Source organism: Centropristis striata, chromosome 23 (assembly GCF_030273125.1).
Source record: "Centropristis striata isolate RG_2023a ecotype Rhode Island chromosome 23, C.striata_1.0, whole genome shotgun sequence".
In the NCBI taxonomy this organism is placed as follows: domain Eukaryota; kingdom Metazoa; phylum Chordata; class Actinopteri; order Perciformes; family Serranidae; genus Centropristis; species Centropristis striata.
In genome coordinates, this window is record NC_081539.1 from 3,365,448 (window position 1) to 3,391,978 (window position 26,531).

Consider the following 26,531-nt stretch of genomic DNA (forward strand, 5'->3'; position numbering starts at 1 on the left):
CTCAGTGTTACTGGTTGTCTCTCAGACTGACTGAAGTCCAGAAGGTGTTTGGTGACAGTGTTTTATTACTGAATTCATTTGCATTCCACCATATAACTTTACAGCCCCTGTTAAACATCTGAATCTGACCAAAGGTCTGTTTTATGGACCTTGATAGAACACAATTCCTGTTAAATATTATCATATTGTGTCAATATTTAACACAAACAGCTACATTATTTTAGGCAGCTGCTATACTGACATTAAACCCATAACATTTAAAAGTTGAAATCGTTAAAACTTGTTCACCTTTAATGCTGTGAGTTAACAGTCAGTGTTGCTGTTTTCCCTCTCAGACTGACTTCAGATCAGAAGATGAGTGATCGTGTGGAGGAAGAGGAGGACGGAGCAGAGTCTGTAGTGTCCGACTGTCTTTATATGAAGAGTGACCGGTCCAAAGATAACCCTCCAGACTTGAGTAATACACCTGGACACTCAGACACAATGTAAGAGAACTGCTACTAACTCATATATATGACTATAACAATCACAGTAACCTGCAAGAGAACTGCACCGTAGTAAATAAACTGACGTTTCCACTGGTCGATGCTTTGTTGACACATGTCGACCATGTTTTAACGTCTAGGGGGCGAGCTGTAATGAAATACAGAAAACATGCTCCGGTGGCTGTGTTAACAATACTTTGAACGGCAGCTGCCGTTGTCATGGCATAAATACATCCCCATTCTGACAAGATGGCGTTTTTCTAGAGTAAGCAGAAAACAGAATATATATATTTATGTTTTTTTTTTGCTATTTCTGGTGGAATGTAACTAATTACATTTACTCAAGTAATGTACTTAAATATAAATTTGAGGTACTGAGTATTTCCACTTCTGTAACTTTATACTTCTACTCCTCTACATTTTGAGGCAAACTTTTCAGGTCAAATCAATTTGAAACGATTTGCATGTTTATAAATCAGTCCACATAACAGTATATTAAGTAGTTCAAATGAACCCGACCTTGAGCTTGATGACAGTAAAATGCTGCTTTCATTAATGCATCAAAAGTAATAATACAATATTTATATTTGGAATATATATATAACAACCTGAGTGGGGACATTCTGGATAACAAGTACTTTTACTTTTGATACTTTAAGTACAGTTTGATGCTGATACTTTTGTACTTTTACTTTAGAATGCAGGACTTTTACTTGTAGTGGAGTAATTTCACATTGTGGTGTTAATACTTTTACTTAAGTCAGTTGGTCATGGCAAACAAGACAAACCCTCAAGTGTTGTTCGACACTATAAATTGTCTTGTATATCCTACTGCTCCAGTTCTCCCTGTTTCCTGTGATGCTGATAGCAATGATTTTTAAAGATTTTTCAGAAACAAAATCAAGACAATTAAGGATAAGATCCCGCCCCTCTTGTGTGATTACCCTGCTGGCACAGAGCCTGTCTCCAACGTGTGGACCTCGTTTGAGTCTGTGACCCTTGATGATATTTCTGCGTTAGTGACTAAAATGAAGCCCTCCTCTTGTTCATCCGATGTCCTTCCTTGCAGGCTTTTTGGTTCTGTGTTGAATGTAATTGGCCCCTGGGTTACCAAAATGGTGAATCTCTCTCTCTGCACTGGTGTGTTTCCCAGTGCTTTTAAACATGCTATAGTGGAGGCTCTACTCAAAAAAGTAGACTTAGACCCGACAGACCTAAAAAATTTCAGGCCTATTTCCAAGCTCCCGTCTGCTGACTCTGGTAAATGCACTGTTTTAGTTCTCCTGGATCTGTCCTCAGCTTTTGACATTGTTGATCACCGCATCCTGCTGAGAAGATTGAGGGACCTAGTAGGACTGTCAGGGCTAGTTCTAAATTGGTTCTCCTCCTATTTAACTGGTCGTAGTTTTAGTGTCTCAGCCAACCAAATAAGGTCTGATTCAGCGGACCTGTTATGTGGTGTCCCCCAAGGTTCCGTTTTGGGCCCTATATTATTTCTGCTGTATTTGATCCCCTTGGGTAAGGCCATCCAAAGGTTTAGCAATGTTTCATTCCACCTGTTTGCCGATGATATACAGCTTTACTGTTCCTTTAAGCCTACGGAGGTCCAGAAGCTTGACTCCTTAGTCCAGTGTTTAGTGGAAGTGAAACAATGGCTGTGTAAAAATTCTTTACAGCTAAATCCAGATAAAACCGAAACCCTGGTTGTTGCCCCGGAGGACTTAATTCCAGATATAAACAAGTACTTGGGTGATTTAAGCCAGTCAACTAAACCCACCCTGAGAAATCTGGGCGTCATATTTGACAAAGACATGTCCCTAGTAAAGCATTGCAAACAGCTCACAAGAAATTGCTTTTTTCAACTGAGAAAAATCTCCAAACTCAGAAAAATGGTGTCGCATAATGACCTAGAAATCATTATTCATGCATTTGTGTCTTCTCGGCTAGACTACTGCAATAGTTTGTTTTCATGTCTTAACAAAAATGAGCTGTCGTGTCTGCAATTAGTACAGAACTCTCCAGCGAGAATTCTGACCCGCACACATAGGTGGTCTCACATTTCCCCTGTTCTTAAAGCCTTACATTGGCTCCCTGTCTCCTATAGAATACATTTTAAAATTCTGGTTTTAACATTCAGAGCCTTACATGGCCAGGCTCCACCCTACATATGTGACCTGATACAGACCTACACCCCCACTCGGCCTCTGAGGTCTACAGACCAGAATCTGCTCATGGTTTCACGCACCCGTTTTCGAACCAGAGATGATCAAGCTTTCCAGGCTGTTGCTCCCAAGCTTTGGAACAGTCTCCCTCCCTCACTGTGCTCACTAGATTCTGTTGTCACTTTTAGAAGCCAACTGAAGACATTTTTATTTGTTCAGGCTTTTGATTAATTGTTTTGGGACTGCTATGGTTGTTTAAATTGCTGTTGTTTTGGTCTTTTAAAACTTGTATGTACATTTTTATGTTATGTGTATGATTTTTATGTGAAGCACTTTGTGACTTCTGTCTGTGAAAGGTGCTATATAAATAAAGTTTACTTACTTACTTACTTACTTACTTAAGTAAAGGATCTGAATACCTTTTCCATATGGGCTTAAATTTGTCTCATTAATACTTGTAAACACACAGGGGGTGATCTACAAATATTTTTGATTTGCACACGTGTTTTGCTATCCACAAATACAAATTTCTAATTTGTAACTTGTATTTTGTTTTTTACAAATACGAGTGTACTTGTAAATATATTGTGTTTTTGTAAATACACAATTTTCCATTTGTAAAAACAAAAAAGCCATTTGTAAAACTGAAAATTCTGCTTGTGAAGTGTGACTCAGCATTTGTGGATCATTAATCACGCATCTCTTTCCTCACTTACGCATTTTTGAGACGTTCCTGTCGCAGATCCACACAGATCTACAAGCAAATAGCTCGTGATTCACAAATGACCTGCCCTCCTCACCAGTAGGTGGCAGTGTTGTTGTATACATACAAATATTCCTTCCACAAACACAAATTTAGGATTTGTAACTTGTGTGTTGGTTTCTACAAATAAATGTCTATTCGTAAAAAAAAAAGCCATTTGTAAAACTGAAAATTCTGCTTGTGAAGTGTGACTCAGCATTTGTGGATCACCAATCACACACACGCATCTCTTTCCTCACTTGCATATTTTTGAGACGTTCTTGTCGCAGATCCACACAGATCCACAAGCAAATAGCTCGTGATTCCAAGTAACCCTGGCTGCAGCCTGCAGATCGGGGCGGAGCTCAACGGACGTTGAGCTGGGTGGAGTCAAACGTTGAGCTGGGTGGAGTCAAACGTTGAGCTGAGTGGAGTCAAAAGCAGTGGAACTTCAGTCGTTTAGCTCCGGTGGATTAATGTGAGGAGAACATTGCAAAACTTTTCAATTTAATCAGAGATAGAGGTGCTACATGTGATGATAACTGGACAGAGTTAATTATGGACTATTTCACCGCACCGGTAGGTGAGGAGACGAGAGGAGAGAGAGACAGCGGGACCTCCGGCTAGGACGCTAACGGTCCGGCTAACGTTAGCCAAGATAATGACGGAGAGAGTGAGTTGGGGGAAGATGAGGAGGAAGATATTGCGCTCATGGATGAGCCGATGGTAGCATACAATGTCTCTGACTGTAGTTATCTAAACGAGGACAATGTTAAAGAGACTGCGACAGCTCGGGAGTACAAGTAGACCCGCAAGCTTCACAACAGCGGCGCCTGTTAGCTGCTGTTCACCGGAGACGTGAGAAGACGTGACCTAGTTAAAGAGATGACTGATGGTACGTGCTTATACTTTATCTACACAATCCTCTTTTTCTCTGTTAGTAAGGGCTAATAAAATCACTAGAGCAGGCTAAGAAAGCAGCTAATAATGCTGTGTGATAACTATAGTGTGTGTAACGTTAGCCCAGGTGTGTGTACTCAGGTGTCTACTGTCTCCTATAAATTACAGTTTCATTCACTCAAAAAAGTGTTGTTTCTGAACATAATCCAGGCAGTGATGACCTTATCACCACACAACTGAGGCTAATTATTAAACAGTAATATACAAACATAATTTGTAGGAGACAGGTTTGCTGTGAGACACAAAGATGAGGAGATATTTAGGCTATAACAAAATAAACAGCCTAAAGTATGGTAAAAGTATAGTAAAAGTATTGTTTAAAAGATCTGATATGGTGAATCATAACCTGTATGGTGAATATGTTATGTTTCTGAATATGGGGCTGTATTGAATCCTGTGCTACAGTCTGTCTATCAGTGAATGATCACATATTGAAGCAATAATACAGAAATGATCAGGCCTCATTCAACAATGATTCAATATGATTTAGCCAGCCCAAAAGGTTTGTGATGACTGGATTTTTCATTTATGCTATCTTATTTTGTAGATGAGAAACATTTGGTCAATCTTGTGAAGCTCCATACGACTCTGTCAGAGGATACAGTTTGAGAAGCAGCAACACCAGAGGACTGCCTACTTCCTTGATGCATGTGACAGTTTAATTATGAAATAATAATAAACAAATATGAAATAATATAAAATATATTCTGTATTATTATATTAAAAGGGCCATTGTCTGTATATATATTTTTAATTGTATGGATATGCACTTGTAAGTAACTGTAAGTAAATGTGTGCATGTGGCTCGATATTTAATATTTTATAAATATTATTTATATTAATATTTTTTAAGTATTATATTTAAATACCCATCATATATTCTGTATTACATCATATGTACAGTATATTTTTTCATACTTTGTCATTATTGTATTCCATATGTTTTGGATACTTATCTACATGGGCTTCTAGGCCTGTACTGTGTTGTGTATTGCTTTGATTTTTGAATTTATTGGTTTATGTTGTTTAATAGAGGGTTTTTTTGCTTTGATTTTTGAATTTATTGGTGTGATATGTTGTTTAATAGAGGGTTTTTTTTGCTTTGATTTTTGAATTTAGTAGTGTGTTATGTTGTTTAATAGAGGGGTTTTGCTGTGATTTTTAATTATATTTTTTATATAAGTTATTTTTTAAATATGTTATCTTTGATTTTTAATTGTGTTCAGTTCAATAAAGATGATGTTAAAGTCACCTCAGTCTTTGATCTCTCTACCTCACCTTGTCAGTGTGTCTGACAGAATTTTTCTAGTACAAGTAAAATGTTACAAATGACACATCATACTAGCATTATAAATAAGGACAGATAAAGTTTTAACATTTATCAAAATAAATGATGACCCATATTTTACTAGAATTCACTAAAGGCAAAAAAACTCGACATTAGACTTCAAAAGGATGCAAACTATTTTAGCATGATGAAAATGGGAATGACAACAGCTTTTTAAAGTTTTAATGGCGCTTCAAACTCCCTTATTTGTCATTTGGTGCATTTCTCACATCAATATTAACATTTGCACAACAGTTAGTTCAACCTCCACAACATTTAGTCATTTGTGCTCATCATATTAGCAGTTTCTCCTTACAACAAATTATAAATGCTTTTGGACATGCATTAATTGCTTTCATACAACTCTCTGCTGTTTTATAACATTATCATTGCTTATGTCATGTCAGTCAAAATTAACTATACTTGTGAATGCTGAATAGTCATTCCATATAAAACTAATAGTCCTCATTTCTTTACTTGAGTCATTACAAACAAAAATATAAATATATATATGCTCCTTATTTGTTTATATGCGGCCAGTGCCATTGAGTAAATCTAACATACTCCTCCAGCTCAACGTTTGACTCCACCCAGCTCAATGTCCGTTGAGCTCCGCCGCCGTCTGCAGGCTGCAGCCAGGGTTACTTGGAATCACGAGCTATTTGCTTGTGGATCTGTGTGGATCTGCGACAAGAACGTCTCAAAAATACGCAAGTGAGGAAAGAGATGCGTGTGTGTGATTGGTGATCCACAAATGCTGAGTCACACTTCACAAGCAGAATTTTCAGTTTTACAAATGGCTTTTTTTTACGAATAGACATTTATTTGTAGAAACCAACACACAAGTTACAAATCCTAAATTTGTGTTTGTGGAAGGAATATTTGTATGTATACAACAACACTGCCACCTACTGGTGAGGAGGGCAGGTCATTTGTGAATCACAAGCTATTTGCTTGTAGATCTGTGTGGATCTGCGACAGGAACGTCTCAAAAATGCGTAAGTGAGTAAAGAGATGCGTGTGCGTGATTAATGATCCACAAATGCTGAGTCACACTTCACAAGCAGAATTTTCAGTTTTACAAATGGCTTTTTTGTTTTTACAAATGGAAAATTGTGTATTTACAAAAACACAATATATTTACAAGTACACTCGTATTTGTAAAAACCAAAATACAAGTTACAAATTAGAAATTTGTATTTGTGGATAGCAAAACACGTGTGCAAATCAAAAATATTTGTAGATCACCCCCTGTGTGTTTACAAGTATTAATGAGACATATTTAAGCCCATATTTCCACCACTATATTTATGTTGCGACAAAAATGCTATTTTGTGCTAAATGCTATTGTCAGATAGATTTTGAACGTGCATGAATATATACGTTAATTTTAACCATATCATACCATACCAACATCAAAGGAGTTAAACATTATAATTTCTGAAGAAATTAAAATGTTACTGGGGACCCTTTGAGTTTCTCAGGGACCAACTTAAATCACCACCTGTGGGTCCTGTGAGCTCACTACATTGTAAAACCTATCAACATCACTGCATTTTACTGCAGCGAGTGTTGTCTGTGTGAGGTTTTAAAAAGTTATCCACACTTGAGGCTCACTATGGCCTTGACTCACTACAACTTGATGATGCTGCAGGAGAGACGTAGTTTGCTCGCTCTCTTTAATTGTCCTCACTGCAGCCTCTTTGCTTTCACTGCATGCACGCCTGTGTGTGTGGATGAGGAGAGGACAGAGATGTTGGTGTGAGCATAAATGACAACAAACGTGGCAGCTAACTCTCCACACAGTTTTTGTTTCCAGTCATTCAGCTAACATGCTGTAAAAAAACAACTGCTGTCTCAACCAGATGCTCTCAGGTACCGAAATCAGCCACTGATTGATTTAACGTCACTCGATAGTACCGACGTTATTCAGTCTGTACCCTGAAAAGAGTTCAGTACCAAACCCTATCAGTGATTCATATGATATGACTGAAACTATTGATGTGTTTGCAGATATCAGAACAGACACAGAGCAGAGTCTGTAGTGTCCAACTGTCTGTCTATGAAGAGTGACTGGTCCAAAGATTCTCCTCCATACTTCAGTAATGAACCTGGACCCTCAGACACAAAGTAAGAACTGCTACAAACTAATTTTATGACTCATTTTCAGTTTTGTCTGTTAATGTATTGTTTGTTGATTTTTGTGTTTGTGAACCTTTTGTGACAGACAAGAGAAATCATTTGTGCCATCTTCATATCAGTGACAGCTGTTCGTCACCTAGAAAACCTGTAATCCAATCTAAGAGCACTAATACAATCTAATAAACATCCTTATTATCAGCAGGAACAGCAGTTTGTGTATAAAGCGCTTAAATAAATAGAAGTTGAACATGTTTGTATGACTGAAACTTATTTTGTTTTTTCAGGTTTCAGTCCAGACAGAGCGCAGAGTCTGTAGTATCCGGCTGTCTGTCTGTGAAGAGTGACTGGTCCAAAGATTCTCCTCCATACTTCAGTAATGAACCTGGACCTTCAGACACAAAGTAAGAACTGAAACTAACTCATTTCTATGACTCATTTCAGTCTATTTGTTGTGACACAAAGATAAATCATTTTTTCCATCTTCCTCTTCATATCAGTGTCACTGTTAGTCACATAGAAAACCTGTAATCCGTTTTATGAGGAATAATACAAACTATTAAACCTCCATCTGCATTAACAGCAGCTATGTACTTAGAGCTTCCTTCAAATAAGAGAAATCATCAGTGATTCATGTGATATGACTGAAACTATGTTTGTCATTAAAGATTTCAGAAGAGACACAGAGCAGAGTCTGTAGTGTCCGGCTGTCTGTCTATGAAGAGTGGCCGGTCCAAAGATTCTCCTCCATACTTCAGTAATGAACCTGGACCCTCAGACACAAAGTAAGAACTGCTACAAACTAATTTTATGACTCATTTTCAGTTTTGTCTGTCAATGTATTGTTTGTTGATTTTTGTGTTTGTGAACCTTTTGTGACAGACAAGAGAAATCATTTGTGCCATCTTCATATCAGTGACAGCTGTTCGTCACCTAGAAAACCTGTAACCCAATCTAAGAGCACTAATACAATCTAATAAACATCCTTATTATCTGCAGGAACAGCAGTTTGTGTATAAAGCGCTTAAATAAATAGAAGTTGAACATGTTTGTATGACTGAAACTTATTTTGTTTTTGCAGGTTTCAGTCCAGACAGAGCGCAGAGTCTGTAGTATCCGGCTGTCAGTCTGTGAAGAGTGGCTGGTCCAAAGATTCTCCTCCATACTTTAGTAATGAACCTGGACCCTCAGACACAAAGTAAGAACTGAAACTAACTAACTTCTATGACTCATTTCAGTCTATTTGTTGTGACACAAAGATCATTTGTTCCATCTTCCTCTTCATATCAGTGTCACTGTTCTTAACCTAGAAAACCTGTAATCTCTTCTAGGAGGAATAATACAAACTATTAAACCTCCATCTGCAGTAACAGCAGCTATGTACTTAGAGCTTCCTTCAAATAAGAGAAATCATCAGTGATTCATGTGATATGACTGTAACTATTTTTGTTTTTAAAGATTTCAGAACAGACACAGAGCAGAGTCTGTAGTGTCCGGCTGTCTGTCTATGAAGAGTGACCAGTCCAGACGTCAACCTCTGAAGTTCAGTAATGAACCTGGACCCTCAGACACAAAGTAAGAGAACTGTCCTACACACTGATCAGAGAGAAGATGTTTCATTAAGGATGGCGATAAAATACTTTGAGATTTACGTTCATGATGATGCAGACCGATTAGTGCAGCAACTGTTTCAAACTAACATGGATCTTAGTCTGGCTTTTAAAAACGTAAAGTACTGATTTTATTTCTGTAACAAAACACACAGAAATGTCTTTCTTCAGAATGACCCTTCAAGAAAATATTCATATTTTTGACTGAATGTTGAAGTTTGTCAAAAACGTTATTATTCAAAAGTTTTGGATTATTAATAAGTGTAACTTTGAGCTTAGATTCTCTTCACCATTTATTGTTCCTGAAGCTCCAGAACGAACATGAACATCCATGGGTTGTGCTGATGTAAATATTATCAGCTGATTAACTACTAGGGCTGGGTAAATAAATCGATTTAATCGATTTTGGATCGATTTCATTTAAATTTTGCAACTTCGATTAATAGGGCCTGAGATCGATTTTTCCCTATGACGTTGACCCCAGTAGTCACGTGCGTAATGCACCCATGGCGCATTTATGGACGTTCCGGTTAATATTCATTCAAGCGCACAAGCATGCAAGATGGCCGACGCAGCTACAACACCGATAAACAAACCGTCCCAACTTAAGTCTGACGTCTGGAACCATTTCGGATTCAAAACGACAAAGGACAAAGAGGATAAAAGCAAAGTGGTTTGCAAGATCTGCCAAGCGGAGCTCAGTTATTGCAGAAATAATACAAACCTCAGAAACCACTTGACAAGGTATCACACAACGCTAACGTTAGCTTCGGACAACAAGCCGTCCGGGGCAAAACAAAAGAAACTGAGGGAATCCCTAACATTGCCCGCCGATTCTCCGCGGGCCATAAAAATAACAGAGGCCATCGCAACGTTTGTTTGCAAAGATTTGCGCCCGTACTCGGTAGTCGAAAACGAAGGCTTCAAGCGGCTCGTTCAGGTGCTCGATCCACACTATGTTATGGTGCAACGTAAACATCTGACTGACACAGTTATCCCTATGATGTATAAATGTGAGAAAAATGACATCCTAGCGAAAATGCAGTCAGCAGAGAGAGTCGGCATCACTGCATCACGTGACACCTGGACATCACTGTCAACGCAGTCGTACATGACAGTGACCTGTCACTACATCGACAACGAGTGGTGTCTCATGTCTCATGTGCTACAGACCACCGAGGTTCTTACGAGCCACACAGCTAATAATATAGCTGATATGTTGACGCAGGCTATACAGGAGTGGGGGCTGACCAGCAAAGACCCAGCAGTCGTGACGGATAACGCTGCAAATATGGTTCGTGCGGTGGAGCTAGTGCAGCTAATGCACGTCGGCTGCTTCGCGCACACACTGAATTTAGCCTCACAAGCAGGTCTAAAAATTCCAGCCGTGTCACGTCTGCTAGCTCGAGTGAGGCGTACAGCAACGTTCTTTCATCGGAGTACGACGGCAAATCACATACTAAAAGAAAAACAGAAGCTGCTTCAACTGCCAGCGCACAAGCTAACGTTGGACGTTGTGACTAGGTGGAACAGCGCACTGGACATGCTGGAGCGCTTTTTAGAACAACAGCCAGCGATCACTGCCACCCTCCTTTCACAAGACGTGCGCAGGAATGAAAAGGATCTGTGGACCTTAACAGAGGAGGATGTAACGATTGCCGAAGATTTGGTGCGGGTCTTGAAACCAATGAAAGAAGCTACACTGGCAATGTTGGAGGACAAGCAACCCACTCTGTCTGTCATCGGCCCACTTCATCCATGCACTTTTGTTTGTATGTGTGAAATTGTATATATGTATGCATGCCATGTTTATCCTCATACTGTGATGATAACAAAAATAATTTGTGAAATGTCTTTAAGATATGATGCGAAGAAGGACACATTGTATGCAGCATCAGCGCTGGATCCTCGCTTTAAGGCCCTGCTATCCCTGTCCGCTAAAGAGCGAGATGACACCTTCTCCAGACTGCAGACTGAGGCTGCCACAGCTGCATGTGATGTAAGTATTTTTTTTAAACTGTTCAATTTATTTATTTTTGTCAATTGGATTATAATGAATATTATATAATTTAAAATAATTAATACATTATTTCAATCTATTAATTTATTTATGTCTTTTTTCTGTCTTATTTGACAGCAAAATACTGACGGTAACGATGCTGATGAAGGAGCTCAGGAGAAGGGGGGAGCGACTTCGCCCAAAAAGCCCAAGAAATCCAGCACCTTGGAGTCTCTCCTTGGAGCAGTCTACTCACCAACAGTAAAGGAAAATGAAGAGAAAACTCCAGCAACAAGGGCTGAAGATGAAATTAGAAGATACAGGGTGGAGAAACCTGCTGGGCTGAATGAAAATCCTCTGACCTGGTGGAGGTCAAATAAAAGGGAGTATCCACTGCTGGCTCGCCTGGCGAAGCAATACCTTTGTGTCCCAGGGACCAGTATTGCGTCGGAGAGGGTGTTTTCAACCGCAGGTGATATTGTCACTGCAAAAAGGAGCTGCCTAACTCCAGATCATGTCAATGAGCTCCTTTTCCTGCACAAGAATCTCACAATTACCAAATGAGAACAAAGTCACAATAACAGGACTTGACTTAAGACAGGATAAGTTTACTAAGTTTTGTTTCTATTATTGTTGTTATTTTTGCACATTAAGAAACAATGCCTTAATGCAATTTGCAGTGATGGAATGTTGTAGTTCAGGTATAGTTTCACTAGCAATTCCTTCCTAATTTCAAAATTGCACTTTTGAGACTTCAGACAGTTGTGTTTACAGCTCAAGTTTAAACTGTCCAATTTAAACTGTCCTTTGTTTACGGTGTAGAGAAAAAATAAAGTACATTTGTATTTTGTAAAACAGTTGAGCCATTTTCATTATTTAAGAGTGGATTGGATTGGATTGAATCGAATCGAAACGTGATTAATCGATTCAGGACCTTATGAATCGAAATCGAATCGATTTAGGAAATTGGCCACAATACCCAGCCCTATTAACTACACACTAATGAATATTTGGACCACTTATATGTTGGGAAAATTTAAAATATATGTATGTCTTCATTTGATAGTTTACAATAGAGACAGACAGAAACAGAATATCCCGTCTGGACTGTAGAATAAAATAATCTGTTCATGGCAAATGCATGCCTCATAAAAATATGGGAGCAAATAAAACCAAAAACACTTGAAGGTCCGCCAACAAGACCATCCCACAATGTTAACAAAAGAGTAGAAAATGATTAGTATATCGACCCTGTGATTCTGATCAGACTCCTTCCAACACTCTTCACCTAAGATTCATAAAAGAATTGGGCTTTTTTTTGTTATACTGCTGATAAACAGAGAAACAAACCAAAAACATAACCTCCTTGTTGGAGGTATAAAATACTCAGTTCAAGTTACTGTTTTCAGAAGAGCACACATTTAAGCCTGTTTTTGTAGCTACAATAGTTGAACATTTCCCATCTAGAAATGTTGAAGAAATTAAAAAAATGTGTTAACAGGAAGAGGAAGAGGAGTGATGAGGAGGAGCAGCTGTCCTGCTGTGCTTTGTGTCAGGACGTCCTGAAGGATCCCGTCTCTACCAGCTGTGGACACTGGTTCTGCAGACGCTGCATCAGCTCATACTGGGACCAGTCTGCTTCACCAGGAGACTCCTCCTGTCCCCAGTGTGGACAAAGATCCAGAACCAGTAAGACTGTCCCTCTGTCTGCTGATGTACAGAGACAGAGACATTTGTTGTGTCATACAGCACAGGCTTTTAAGCTCATTATAAATATCTTTACTTATTCCTTAAATTTAATTTAACTGCATGTTGTTTCTGTTCCAGCAGACAGATCTGCTCTGTATCAGTTGTTCTGTGTTCTACTTTTTGAGAGAAAGTATATATTTGCTGTTTTTGTTTTATGATAGGGCCCTCTGTCTTTGCATGAACTAATCAGCATGCTGTTTGTTCTCCCTCTGCTTAGATAAGGTAACTATTAAACAGCTTAAAGCAGTAACATCACTGTTCTATCATAGACAGACAATTACCACAGACACAGAACAAGGTCCAGCTGTTAATGTTTCCTCCTTCTCTAACACACAAACACACTTCTTGTCCTGTAGATCGACTTGTTAAACAAGTGACCAAACATCCGTTGAGGAAAAGTGCACTGCCAACAGTATTTGAAGCTGCAGTGGAGCTCTAGTTAACTAGTCAGTTTCAGCACATTTAGGAGCTGAAAAATGTTCCTGCTGACATCAACATCAGCCCGTTTAGATGTTTAACAGTTCTCTCACTTCAACAGCCTCTGCTAATAAAACATTGTCTGCTGTCAGTTTATAACCTACAGCTTTCAGCATGTTTGTTCACTTTGTCTCTTGCTGGTTTTACGTGCAACAGACTGAGATGATCTCCTCCCTCAAACCAAAGCCAAGTCTGTCTTTAAACTGACTGGATCAACATGTGTGTCTGTGTTCAAACCACAGAAAGCTCTCTGTGTTCAACTCTCAGTGCTTTTGGAGCTTCTAAGTGAATCTCTGTGGTTTGGAGTTTACGTTTCCTCCGGTGTCCCGGTTTGTACTTAAAGATATCAGCTTTAATATATATATAACTGATTAAAAGCAGGCAGTAAAACATAAAATACAGCATTTCAGAGCTTTGTTAGCTTATTGCTGTTTTAAACAAACCTTTCCAATTGCTGCTGCTTCACAGAAAAGTTTTCCACTGACAAAAGCATGTGGAGCTGCTGAGGCTCAGCCTCCTGCTGTCAATCAAACATTTACACTGACACAGTCAGAGGCTGAGAGAAAAAAGAGCATTACTGATGTTCCCCCAGAAAACATCTTTTCTTCTTCTATATTAAACAAATGTATTTTTTTTAACTCAAGAATTGATCCTTGATTTATAGCATTTTCTATTATATGTTCTTATTTTGATTTTTTTTTCATATTGGTAATAAAATTGGTAAAATATTACTACTACTCATTGCTTTTCTCTTTCTTGCTTTGTCTATCTTGTTCCTCTTTTAGTGGCTGGTGGTCTGCAGGAGGTTTTAGATGAATATAAGATCAGTCTGAGGAGGAGATGTGAACGTGTGACTGAAGGAAGTAATGCAACAGGAAGTGGAACCCTCCTCAACAGGATCTACACTGAGCTCTACATCACAGAGAGACAGAGTGAAGAGGTTAATACCCAACATGAGGTGAGGCAGCTGGAGACGGCTTCCAAGAAGCTCCACGACGCTCCAATCAAGTGCCAGGACATCTTTAAAGCCTTACCTGACCAACAGGGACACATCAGAGTGGTTCTGACCAACGGCGTCGCTGGCGTTGGAAAAACCTTCTCCGTGCAGAAGTTCAGTCTGGACTGGGCAGAGGGTTTGGAGAACCAAGATGTCAGTGTGGTGATTCTGCTTTCCTTCAGGGAGCTGAACTTGATCAGAGATGAGCAGTACAGTCTTCTGGAGCTGCTCCATGTTTTCCATCCAACATTACAGAAGGTCACAGCAGAGAAGCTCGCCGTCTGTAAGCTTCTGTTCATCTTTGACGGCCTGGATGAAAGCAGACTTTCTCTGGATTTCACCAACAAGGAGGTTGTGTCTGATGTCACACAGAAGTCATCGGTCAACGTGCTGCTGACAAACCTCATCGAGGGGAATCTGCTTCCGTCGGCTCTCGTCTGGATAACTTCCCGACCCGCGGCGGCCAATCAGATCCCTCCTAAACATGTCGACAGGGTGACAGAAGTACGAGGCTTCACTGACGCCCAGAAGGAGGAGTACTTCAGGAGGAGGGTCAGTGATGAAGAGCGCTCCAGCACAATCATCTCACACATCCAGACATCCAGGAGCCTCCACATCATGTGTCTGATCCCAGTCTTCTGCTGGATCACTGCTACAGTTCTGGACCACATGTTGACTACAGAGCAGAGAGGAGAGCTGCCCAAGACCCTGACTGACCTGTACTCACACTTCCTGCTGGTTCAGACCAAGAAGAAGAAGCAGAAGTACGCTGAGGGACATGAGACGAGTCCGCAGGAGCTGATGGAGGCTGACAGAGAAGTTCTTCTGAAGCTGGGGAGGCTGGCGTTTGAACAGCTGCAGGAAGGAAACATCATGTTCTACCAAGAAGACCTGGAGCGCTGTGGTCTGGATGTCACAGAGGCCTCGGTGTACTCAGGAGTTTGTACAGAGATCTTCAAAAGAGAGAGTGTGATCTTCCAGAAAACAGTCTACTGCTTCGTTCATCTGAGCATTCAGGAGTTTCTGGCTGCAGTCTACATGTTCCACTGTTCCACCAACAGGAACATAGAGGTACTGGAGGCATTTCTGGGGACAGACTGGGACAATAGGGGATCATCTCTGGATGACTTCTTGAAGAAAGCCATGGAGAAATCCCTTGAAAGTAAAAATGGCCACCTGGACTTGTTTGTCCGCTTCCTTCATGGCCTCTCTCTGGAGTCCAACCAGAGACTGTTAGGAGGCCCGCTGGGTCAGACAGACAACAGTCCAGAAGTTATCCAGAGAGCCATCAACAACCTGAAGGAGATAAGTACTGAGGAGATCTCTCCTGACAGAAGCATCAACATCTTCCACTGTCTGACGGAGATGAACGACCTCTCAGTCCATCAGGAGATACAAGAGTTCCTGAAGTCAGAGAACAGATCAGAGGAGATACTCTCTGAGATCCACTGCTCAGCTCTGGCCTACATGCTGCAGATGTCAGAGGAGGTTCTGGATGAGTTGGACCTGGGCAACTACACAACATCATACGAGGGAAAACATAGACTGATTCCAGCTGTGAGGAACTGCAGGAAAGCTGTGTAAGTCCAGATGTGATCATCAACATTATACAGCAATGTGAAGCTGAAGCATCAGTGTTAGAGTAAAGATACACACTTTACACACATGCACAGTATAAAAGCTGCACACTATCAAAGTTTTCTTCAACTAGCATTAAACCTGCGTATTGAAAACATTCTACATGTTCCAGTGCCAACGTTATCATCTCCTATCTGTCTCTGTTGGAGTGATGGAGGCTTCATACAAATCCAGCCCAGAAAACTAAAGAGTGTGTGCTGGAAATGTTTTCACACTCATCACTGAATCACAACACACAGCCTGTTTGACATTGTAAGCAGTGTCTGCATCATGTTTTTATAATGTCTCTATTTATTATTCTTTGTATAGACACACAGACATGTAATATATTCTTCTACTGGAAATGCATACATACATGTTTTATTTTTCTCAACGTAGCTTCTGTCAGTTATTTTTATCATATTTCTCAGCAGTTTCTGAACTATGCCATCCTCCACTTAAAGGACAAAACATTCCTTTCTCTCTCCAAGAAAATCTACAACTTTACATTTAGTTCATAACAATGAATTCAGACTGTTTTTTAGAATTTAGATTGATTTGAATCATCAGGAATCATACATACTCATCACACAGTCAGCTGATGGGACCTCCAGGTTCATTCTGCCAGTGAACCAGAGCTCCAGAGCTTCAGCTCACTGCTCACATTTTTAGCTCCAAAACATGAACTTCAGCCTGTTCAATCAGTCAAGGAATGATAATATTACAATCTTTAGAAGTAATTCTACTATAAATGCAACAGGATTCATTAAATTATTGAAATGGGAAATGAAAAGTAAAAAAGACTAAATAATTAGTTATATTTAAAATGTTATATTTTCTGTAATCACAGACTTTCTGGCTGTGGACTCTCTGAGACTCACTATGAAGTCGTGGCCTCAGCTCTGAAGTCCAACCCCTCCTATCTGAGAGAGCTGCACCTGCGTGGCAACGACCTGAAGGATTCAGGAGTGAAGCGTCTGTGTGCTGGACTGGAGAGTCCAAACTGCAGACTGGAGACTCTGAGGTCAGTTCCTGTATTGTGCTCACACACAGTGTATATCTGCTGAATTTGAATCATAATTGATGTTTCAGATTTAGTTTGGTTCATTTGTTTTCTGAGTTTGCCTGAGCACAGATCTATAACCCAGTTTGTTAATCTGTTCTCTTGCACTTGGACTCACATATCACAAAAATCCATGTTGTCAGGCTTCAGGTCATGTGTTTGGGTCTGAACCACCAGTGGTTTGGACCAATCAGTGTCTTGTGAGGAGCTACTGGTTGCTACGGCAACGCTTTATGTGTGTGACGACAGCAGTTTGTTGGAAACAATAATGTGGGCTCAGGTCAAATCTTTCTTGTTGTTGTATAAAACAGTGAAACAGAGAAAGAGGCGAGCGAAGGTGCTGCAATAATATCAGTTGTATTCAAACTGAGTATTTCTTCATTAAAGGAAGATCAAAGAACACTGAGGCTTTTCCCCATGGAAGACATGTTTTAGCTCTTCTCTCAACTGGCTTCAGCAGCCTGTGATAGACGCTGATAGACACATAGTTCATCCAATCAGCTGGCAGATATTTTTGAAAGCTTCTGCCTTTTTCCAAACAGTTTCCAATGACGGCTTCGTGGAACAAAACATCTGGCAGCGTCTGGTTACCTGAACAGCTGGTTTCTCTGTAAATATAGTCAGTAATCAAAAGGAACAAACACTTTGAAAACTTTGAGAAAGTCTGTATCTGTCAGGAGCATAAATAATGAGCTGCAGGTATGTTTGTTCAGGGAGCTACTAGATTAAATCTGAGATGATGAGAACATGTATCTAACACAAACACAAAATACTGCAATTAGTCAAACTGCCTTACATCCAATATACACACAAATATAAAATTACCATTAAACTTTACATTAATTTCAATAGGCCAACATTACTCCAAATAACATTGTTTTTACTGTACTACTACTATCTATGCCAGAAGTGAATTTAGAAATTTAGAAATGAACTACAATAGCATTTTACCATCAAATATGCATTTAACTTGCAACAAATACAACCTTAAATCATTTCTCCACCAGTAGCATCCCTGGAAATGACCAGCAAGCAAAGTCCCTCCAGAAATCAGCTTCTGTCTCCAAAAGCAGCAACATGGGCTTCTCAGCCTGTCTTTTTCATAATATAAGTCTCTGTCCATTTCTTTGGATCAACAGAACATTAATTCTGACATATTTGTCATGTTTGGAAACTTTGGTATCTACCTACTATACAAAGTAGGTGATGTATATTTTCTCTCTCTTGAATGATGAATACTATATCAGATGAAATACAGCAAGTTAGTCTGAATGTAAGAGAATGTTGTTGTTCTAATAATTTGATGTTAGAAGTAATGTGAAGGTGAAATGTGATGAAGAAATGCTGTTAGAGCAGCACGTTATGAGGGACCACACAAACAGTGGAGAGCAGAACATTTGATGGTTCATTTAATCTGTTTTAAATATCTGATACAACACATAGAAAAGGAACACTGTAACTGTGGAGTGCTCCCAGTTTGGTTTGATATATTCCAGCTCTGTGTCACACCTCTTTATTACATCATGGCTGTCTCTGTCTGCAGATCCATTAATCTGGTTGATATTTTTACTACATTTTCTTTTAACAAATCCAAATTCTTCAGCCTTTTTTTTCCAGAGCTGACTGTTCATATCAAATGATACCTACACACTATATGCTATATGAATGTACATAAAAAAGCTGTTAAAACATATAACCACTAGCTTTACAAGATATTGATTTAACTTTTTATTTTGTAACTATTCCGACCTTTAGTCCCTCTGACATGTTTGCAATTGCAGAGCTCACAGCTGTGTGTTGATGAGAATAGCCTCAATCTGTGCTTTGAAATGAGAGAATATGAAGTGGGTGAATTTACCTCAATTATTATGTATTTGATTAAGTCTTGTTTGTTTCATTTTGGCCTTTTTTTTCTTTTTAAAGAAAAGGCCAAGTATTTTTCATAACATGAGATAAATGTTGTGAATAAGGGGAAACAGAAAATAATGAAAGTAACAACAGTTCATTTTGAATCCATCATGTCTGATTTGATGGAGTCAATGGAGTTTCCATTTTTCTAAAGCTTCCTCTTTTAATTAATGTGTGTAATTAATGTTTCATTGTTTCATCAACAATGGAACCTAATTCATTTATAAACATTACATTTCATAACATTCATACAGTTGTACATTTAATTTTGTTCATATTTTTTTTCTAATCCTAAAAATGAATAAAAAGCCACGTGTTTCTTAAATAAACTGCATAAATGTCCACTGTTAGTTGTTAAAGTAAACTCACGTTCATAATTTTTGTTAATGGTCACATCTGTATTCAGAGGATACTCTGAACTAATGTTTGCTTTAAATTGACAAAGTCATTTTAATATATTTTCAAAAATAATGTTGTATCATGAACATTGATCCTTCAGAACACACACAGCTGTTTAAAGGATCAATATAGTATTGATCCTCTAATGACAGACCTGACTGAGAGCAGCAGCATGTTATTAATCTGTGTTGACATGAATAGTTTTATGAATGTTGTGGTGATATTTGGATGATGTCTGTAGAAGGCTGACATCATGATGATCCACAATAACACAATTACAGTCACTCTACTCATTTTAGAGAAAAGCTCATTGATTATGACTCAGTAATATTGAGCTGCACATTAAAGCATGAACACATCTGATGGGTTATAAATCTATTTTTATCAGCATAATTTATTCTTTATTCAGATTGGGGAACTGCAGTTTGTCAGAGATCAGCTGTGCTTCTCTGGCCTCAGCCCTGAAGTCCAACCCCTCCCATCTGAGAGAGCTGCAGCTGACCAGCAACAAGCTGCAGGATTCAGGAGTGAAGCTGCTGTGTGATTTCCTGCAGAGTCCAAACTGCAGACTGGAGACTCTGGGGTCAGACACCATTTTTACTTCTGTGCTGAGATGAATATGATGTGAAAGTTGTGTCGACATTAGGCTGATATTATACTGATCCACACTGAGGATCTGAATGCTAAAGTCTGTGTTCTTCTTCAGTGGTTTAGTCCGTTAACTGTGGAAGAGCAGTGTTGAGCTGCACATTTAAAACCAGACATTGAGCCTCATTCACGAACCGTTCTTAAGTACAAATTTGTTCTTAAGTCCTACTTACGAAGATTTTACGAAGATTGTGGCATTCATGAATTTTTTTCTTATCCAGGATTTTTTTTAGGTAAGAACAAATCCTACTAACACTCAGGAGTACTCTTAATCACATTTCAGTGCTGACATGTTGGCATGGTTGTGTTGTCTTCTTTTGTTAAGTTCAATAAAATACATTACAGTGAAATTTCCGTCATATTTATGTATTCATTTATTAATTTAATTTTTTTTTTCATTTGAATTAAATTAAATGTGCCAACGCTTTAACATGAATCAAGTAAATTGGAAATCATGCCGTCCATTAGTGATACCACATATTCAAGGACAGTTTGATTTCACAGAAGTGTGATTGACTTGGAGTTACTGTACATTGTGTTGTTTAAGTGTTCCCTTTATTTTTTTGAGCAGTGCATATACACTCATAGAAAAAATTATTATAACATCGTTTTCTTCAATTTCTTGTTCATTTTAATGCATCCACTGCAAGAGTAACTGCCTCCCAGGCCTCCTTTTTGTTTGTGTTGGTGCAACCTGCACTCAGGCTGAAAATATAATTTTCTTCCTCCGAGTGATCTCTTGCAGCAGAACTTCAAGTTCTGAACTGCTAAAGTTTATATTTCTTTTTAACTGTGCTCCAACGGATTTACGCTTTGCTTCAGGCATTCTGTTGCTGTTTGCTCTGTGAGGCGTCTACACACAGCCCTGCAGTCCTTTTTATGGGCCCTTTTATGGGCATTAATGGGCGGCTACCTATGCTAATCCTATGTTAATTAGACTCACCTGGCATTCATCAATTTAAGAACACGGCTGCGAACAATTCAGCGGCTTAAGAACACGTTGATGAATCTGACTTAGGGTCTTCATAGAAATCTTCTTAAAAAGGACTTAAGAAAGAATCTAAGAAGATTCTTAAGAAGATATTGGTGAATGAGGCCCATTGTTTTTTCCCTACTCCTACTATCTATGCCAGAAGTGAATTTAGAAATGTAGAAATGAACTACAATAGCATTTTACCATCAAATATGCATTCAACTAGCAACAAATACAAGCTAAAACCATTTCTCCACCAGTAGCATCCCTGGAAATGGCCAACAAGCACATTTCCTTCAGAAATCAGCTTCTGTCTGCAAAAGCAGCAACATGGGCTTCTCAGCCTGTTTTTTTCATAATATAAGTCTCTGTCCACTTGTTTTGATCAACAGAACATTAATTCTGACATATTTGTCATGTTTGGAAACTTTGGTATCTACCTACTATACAAAGTAGGTGATGTATATTTTCTCTCTCTTGAATGATGAATACTATATCAGATGAAATACAGCAAGTTAGTCTGAATGTAAGAGAATGTTGTTGTTCAATAATTTGACGTTAGAAGTAATGTGAAGGTGAAATGTGATGAAGAAATGCTGTTAGAGCAGCACGTTATGAGGGACCACACAAACAGTGGAGAGCAGAACATTTGATGGTTCATTTAATCTGTTTTAAATATCTGATACAACACATAGAAAAGGACACTTTAACTGTGGAGTGCTCCCAGTTTGGTTTGATATATTCCAGCTCTGTGTCACACCTCTTTATTACATCATGGCTGTCTCTGTCTGCAGATCCATTTTATTAATCTGGTTGTTATTTTTACTACATTTTCTATTAACAAATCCAAATTCTTCAGCCTTTTTTTTTTCCAGAGCTGACTGTTCATATCAAATAATACCTACACTCTATATGCTATATGAATGTACATAAAAAAAGCTGTTAAAACTATAACCACTAGCTTTACAAGATATTGATTTAACTTTTTATTTTGTAACTATTCCGACCTTTAGTCCCTCTGACATGTTTGTAATTGCAGAGCTCACACTCAGTCAGCTGTGTGTTGATGAGAATAGCCTCAATCTGTGCTTTGAAATGAGAGAATATGAAGTGGGTGAATTTACCTCAATTATTATTATTTGATAAAGTCTTGTTTGTTTCATTTTGGCCTTGTTTTTAAAAGAAAAGGCCAAGTATTTTTCATAATATGAGATAAATGTTGTGAATAAGGGGAAACAGAAAATAATGAAAGTAACAACAGTTAATTTTGAATCCATCATGTCTGATTTGATGGAGTCAATGGAGTTTCCATTTTTCTAAACTTGTTGATTCTAAAGCTTCTTCAGCTCTGAACACATTATTAAACACTGAATGATTTCAAGCATGAACATTGTCTTCTAATGTCACATCATTTATTCTTTATTCAGATTGATGAGCTGCAGTTTGTCAGAGATCAGCTGTGCTTCTCTGGCTTTCGCTCTGAAGTCCAACCCCTCCCATCTGAGAGAGCTGGAGCTGGGCTTAAACGAGCTGCAGGATTCAGGAGTGAAGCTGCTGTGTGATTTTCTGCAGAGTCCAAACTGCAGACTGGAGACTCTGAGGTCAGTTCACTGACTGTTACTTTTATAGATCTAATATGTTTCATCAACAATGGAACCTAATTCATTTATAAACATTACATTTGATAACATTCATAAAGTTGTACATTTAATTTTGTTCATTTTTTATTTTTCTAGTCCTAAAAATTAATAAAAAGCCACGTGTTTCTTAAATAAACTGTATAAAATGTCCACTGCTAGTTGTTAATAATATAATTTTTGTTAATGGTTACATCTGTATTCAGAGGATACTCTGAACTAATGTTTGCTTTAAATTGACAAAGTCATTTTAATATATTTTCAAAAATAATGTTGTATCATGAACATTGATCCTTCAGAACACACACAGCTGTTTAAAGGATCAATATAGTATTGATCCTCTAATGACAGACCTGACTGAGAGCAGCAGCATGTTATTAATCTGTGTTGACATTAATAGTTTTATGAATGTTGTGGTGATATTTGGATGATGTCTGTAGAAGGCTGACATCATGATGATCCACAATAACACAATTACAGTCACTCTACTCATTTTAGAGAAAAGCTCATTGATTATGACTCAGTAATGTTGAGCTGCACATTAAAACCTGAACACATCTGATTGGATTATAAATCTGTTTTTATCTGCATCATTTATTCTTTATTCAGATTGGGGAGATGCAGTTTGTCAGAGATCAGCTGTGCTTCTCTGGCTTTAGCTCTGAAGTCCAACCCCTCCCATCTGAGAGAGCTGTGGCTGTTTGGAAACAACCTGAAGGATTCAGACGTGAAGCTGCTGTGTGATCTGAAGGAGAGTCCACACTGCAGACTGGAGACTCTGAGGTCAGTAGAGGGTTTCAGCAGTATTGTACTGAAGACAGTTAGTATCAGAGAAAGATCCAGTATTTCCTGTAAACCTCCGACCTTCTCAGTGAAGCTGTGAGAGGAGAATGGTGACAGAAACACAGAGAGAACAGTCAGCCAATCAGATCAGTCAGAAGCTTGTTGTGATCATGTGTTTGAGTTGTTGTGTTCATGTCTCCAGGAAATAAATGTGTATTTCTGCTGACATCATCACAAGTTTGTTTCGTCCAGATATTTTTATATTCATAATATTTAAGAGTTGATGATATCAAGTGTGACTGAGACTCTGGTTTTTAGCAGCTTTGAACTCAAACAGCATACCTCTCTGTTTCTGCAGTAATGATGCGTTCAGGGCTCTCTGTTTATTTCGACTGAGTACTTAAGTGAAATCTGCAAAGTAAACAGACTTGTTGCTGATGAAGAGAGTCTCTGATTTATCTCTTCTGTTGTCTGTCTTCTTCTCTCATCAGCTGGTAGTGATCTGAAGTAAAGTCCAGTCCAGCATGGTCCCTGTGTTCCTCTGATGTGACAGAGTATCATCAGAGGATGTGGACTGCTCTGCTGCTGCTCTGTCCTTCTCTCTGCAGACACACTGAGACTCCTTCACCTCCGTCTGTTGTTTCATTCATTCATATAATCTGAACTCAGAGTTCCTCTGCAGATTAGTTCTCGTCATGACAACGTGACTGTACATCAACACATTTAGATGCATGTTTCTGCTTTGTGTTCTGTTACAGCTCCACCCTGTGGAATAAAGGGGAATTGTAGTTCATTTCCTCTGATGTGTAAATAACAAAAGAAGTTGATCTTACGTTATTACTACCAATATCAGCCGTTTCTCATATTATGACAGATGAATAGTTGCTTGTTGTAGAAGTTAAAACCTTTAAGGCTTCACTAAAGTTTTTCAAGTGATAACTAACAGATTATGGTTAATGTACTTGTCCTGTTACCAGACAATAATTCATCACTCTCGTCTTGAAAGAGTTTCCAAATTCTTCAAAATCTAAAATATCTGTAAATATTTACTAAGAGAATATTGTTTTCTTGCTTTAAATTGTATTTTTTTTATGAAAATGTGGCTCATTAAAGTTGTTATCCATTTTTTGTCAACTCTGTCAGATTTCTACAAAAAATGATTTAATGGGGGGTATAAACATAGTTAGTTCTCACTTCCTGCTCCTAAAAACACAGCTAAGCTTTATGATATGTGATAAAAATCATTAATATTGTTATGAGGTTTGTCCCACCCTAATAAATCAATGCTCAGTAAGATGCATAGTTTAAATTGTGTAATGTGTTTAGCATGAGGAGAAAATCCACTCACTATAATTTACTGCCATTTGATTTGAAACTTTTTTTAAAAAAATCCTTTTTCACAGTTTAATTAAGACTTTTTCCCTTTATCGAGTCTTTGGCATTAAGGCTTTATTAATTTATTCAGACTCGGCTCCAGCAGCGCCACCTAGTAGTCTAGTCGTAATTTCTTGAACCCAGAAATGTTGAGTACCCTAAAGTTTTATTGCAGAAATGTCATCTATAGGCCTAATGGATGGAATTCAACTTGGTTGCTAAAAGTTGCACTTTGGGCAATTTGCATAATTAGCATAATAAGCCAATAAAGTCAAGACACCACAGGTGATTAGTGTAAAAAAATTAAATAATAGATATCACCATGAAACTTTCTCAGTTGCTTACTTATGTTAAGATGAGAGAAAAAAAAGTATTGCATGTTTTTTGTATTTTAATGTTTACATATGCAAATGAGGCCATATCTGGTGTTAACAAGCAATTTCAAATAAATCCATTAGTCAGTGTCATGTTTTATCAGAAGTTGAGTTTATTTACATATTTCACAATGCATAATGGTATTTTGTGTTGAAAAGATCAGTTGAAAAGGAGAAGATGGGCAGATAAAAGGCTCAGATGCTTTCATAACTACTGTTGCATAGTTTGCCATGATTTAACAGAATATTATGCCATGCGTTTCCAATATCTAGAATAAACCGTGTTGCTGCACAGGGCCCTGTCTCATTATAAAACCCACTGGTTTTAGCGCTCCATATATTTTTGACCGTGACACAAGTCTCAGTGGGTTCACCCCAAAAATGTCAGATAACGATATTTTGCTGAAAACGCTGAAAACTAAACTCAATCCAAGCAAAGAGCCCATAGAAGTCTTCTGTTGTACGATTCTTTTATGCCTCAGCTGGTGCCACAACAAGGTCCAATAAACCACAACGAGACAAGACAAAGAGAGACACACCTGGTCTGGATGTCGTTATTTTCCTGACAGAACAAAAACCTTTAACATACATGCTGCAATGATGAAATACTGTAAATCAAGTTTCATTTTTCTAATAGCAAGACATAACTGCAGGTCAGACCACTCTAGAGAAATGTACTATTGATATTCCAGGTCCTCATAGAATGAATCATTAGATTTTGAGGCCATCATAATTATGAGATAGTATATTTGGAATTTCAGTAGTGAAGTGACAATGGAGCTTCATGAACCATTTGCTTTATTTTTTGACCCCACTAGATGGCGGTTTTTGCTTTGGTCAATTTGTGTCTTTTTGTGGTCAATTTGAGTCCCTTTTTGCTTAATTTTATGTACTTTTTTGGTCATTTTGTGTCATTTCATGGTCAATTTGATTCTTTTTTGGGTAATTTTGTGTCTTTTCTGACAAATCCCAAAGTATCAAGTTGTTACTTTCCAAGGAGTCTCTGGCTTGAAGCTGACTGTTACACACTCAGGAGGTCAGAATGGACCTTTAAACTGATAGCAAAGGACTTAGATTAAAAGTAACAATAAAATATAAAAATATATAT

The 26,531-nt window shown here is 38.3% G+C and overlaps 1 protein-coding gene across 1 annotated transcript; it reads left to right on the plus strand.

Moving 5' to 3' along the window:
* Positions 1 to 340: 340 nt before the first annotated feature.
* LOC131961724 (NLR family CARD domain-containing protein 3-like) lies at positions 341 to 24,960 on the plus strand. Its single transcript, XM_059326578.1, has 12 exons — positions 341 to 485; positions 7,690 to 7,806; positions 8,103 to 8,219; positions 8,897 to 9,013; positions 9,274 to 9,390; positions 12,932 to 13,113; positions 14,436 to 16,227; positions 17,115 to 17,288; positions 20,044 to 20,217; positions 22,683 to 22,856; positions 23,502 to 23,675; positions 24,167 to 24,960. The coding sequence occupies exons 1-12, from the start codon at positions 355 to 357 to the stop codon at positions 24,171 to 24,173; spliced, it is 3,276 nt and encodes a 1,091-aa protein (XP_059182561.1). The 5' UTR covers positions 341 to 354; the 3' UTR covers positions 24,174 to 24,960.
* The last annotated feature ends 1,571 nt before the right edge of the window (positions 24,961 to 26,531 follow it).

Coding starts and splice junctions, on each gene's coding strand:
- LOC131961724 (XM_059326578.1), top strand. CDS start 355: ATGAGTGATCGTGTGGAGGAAGAGGAGGACGGAGCAGAGTCTGTAGTG. Junction 7,807..8,102: donor CCTGGACCCTCAGACACAAA/GTAAGAACTGCT, acceptor TTGTTTTTTCAG/GTTTCAGTCCAGACAGAGCG. Junction 22,857..23,501: donor TGCAGACTGGAGACTCTGAG/GTCAGTTCACTG, acceptor TTCTTTATTCAG/ATTGGGGAGATGCAGTTTGT.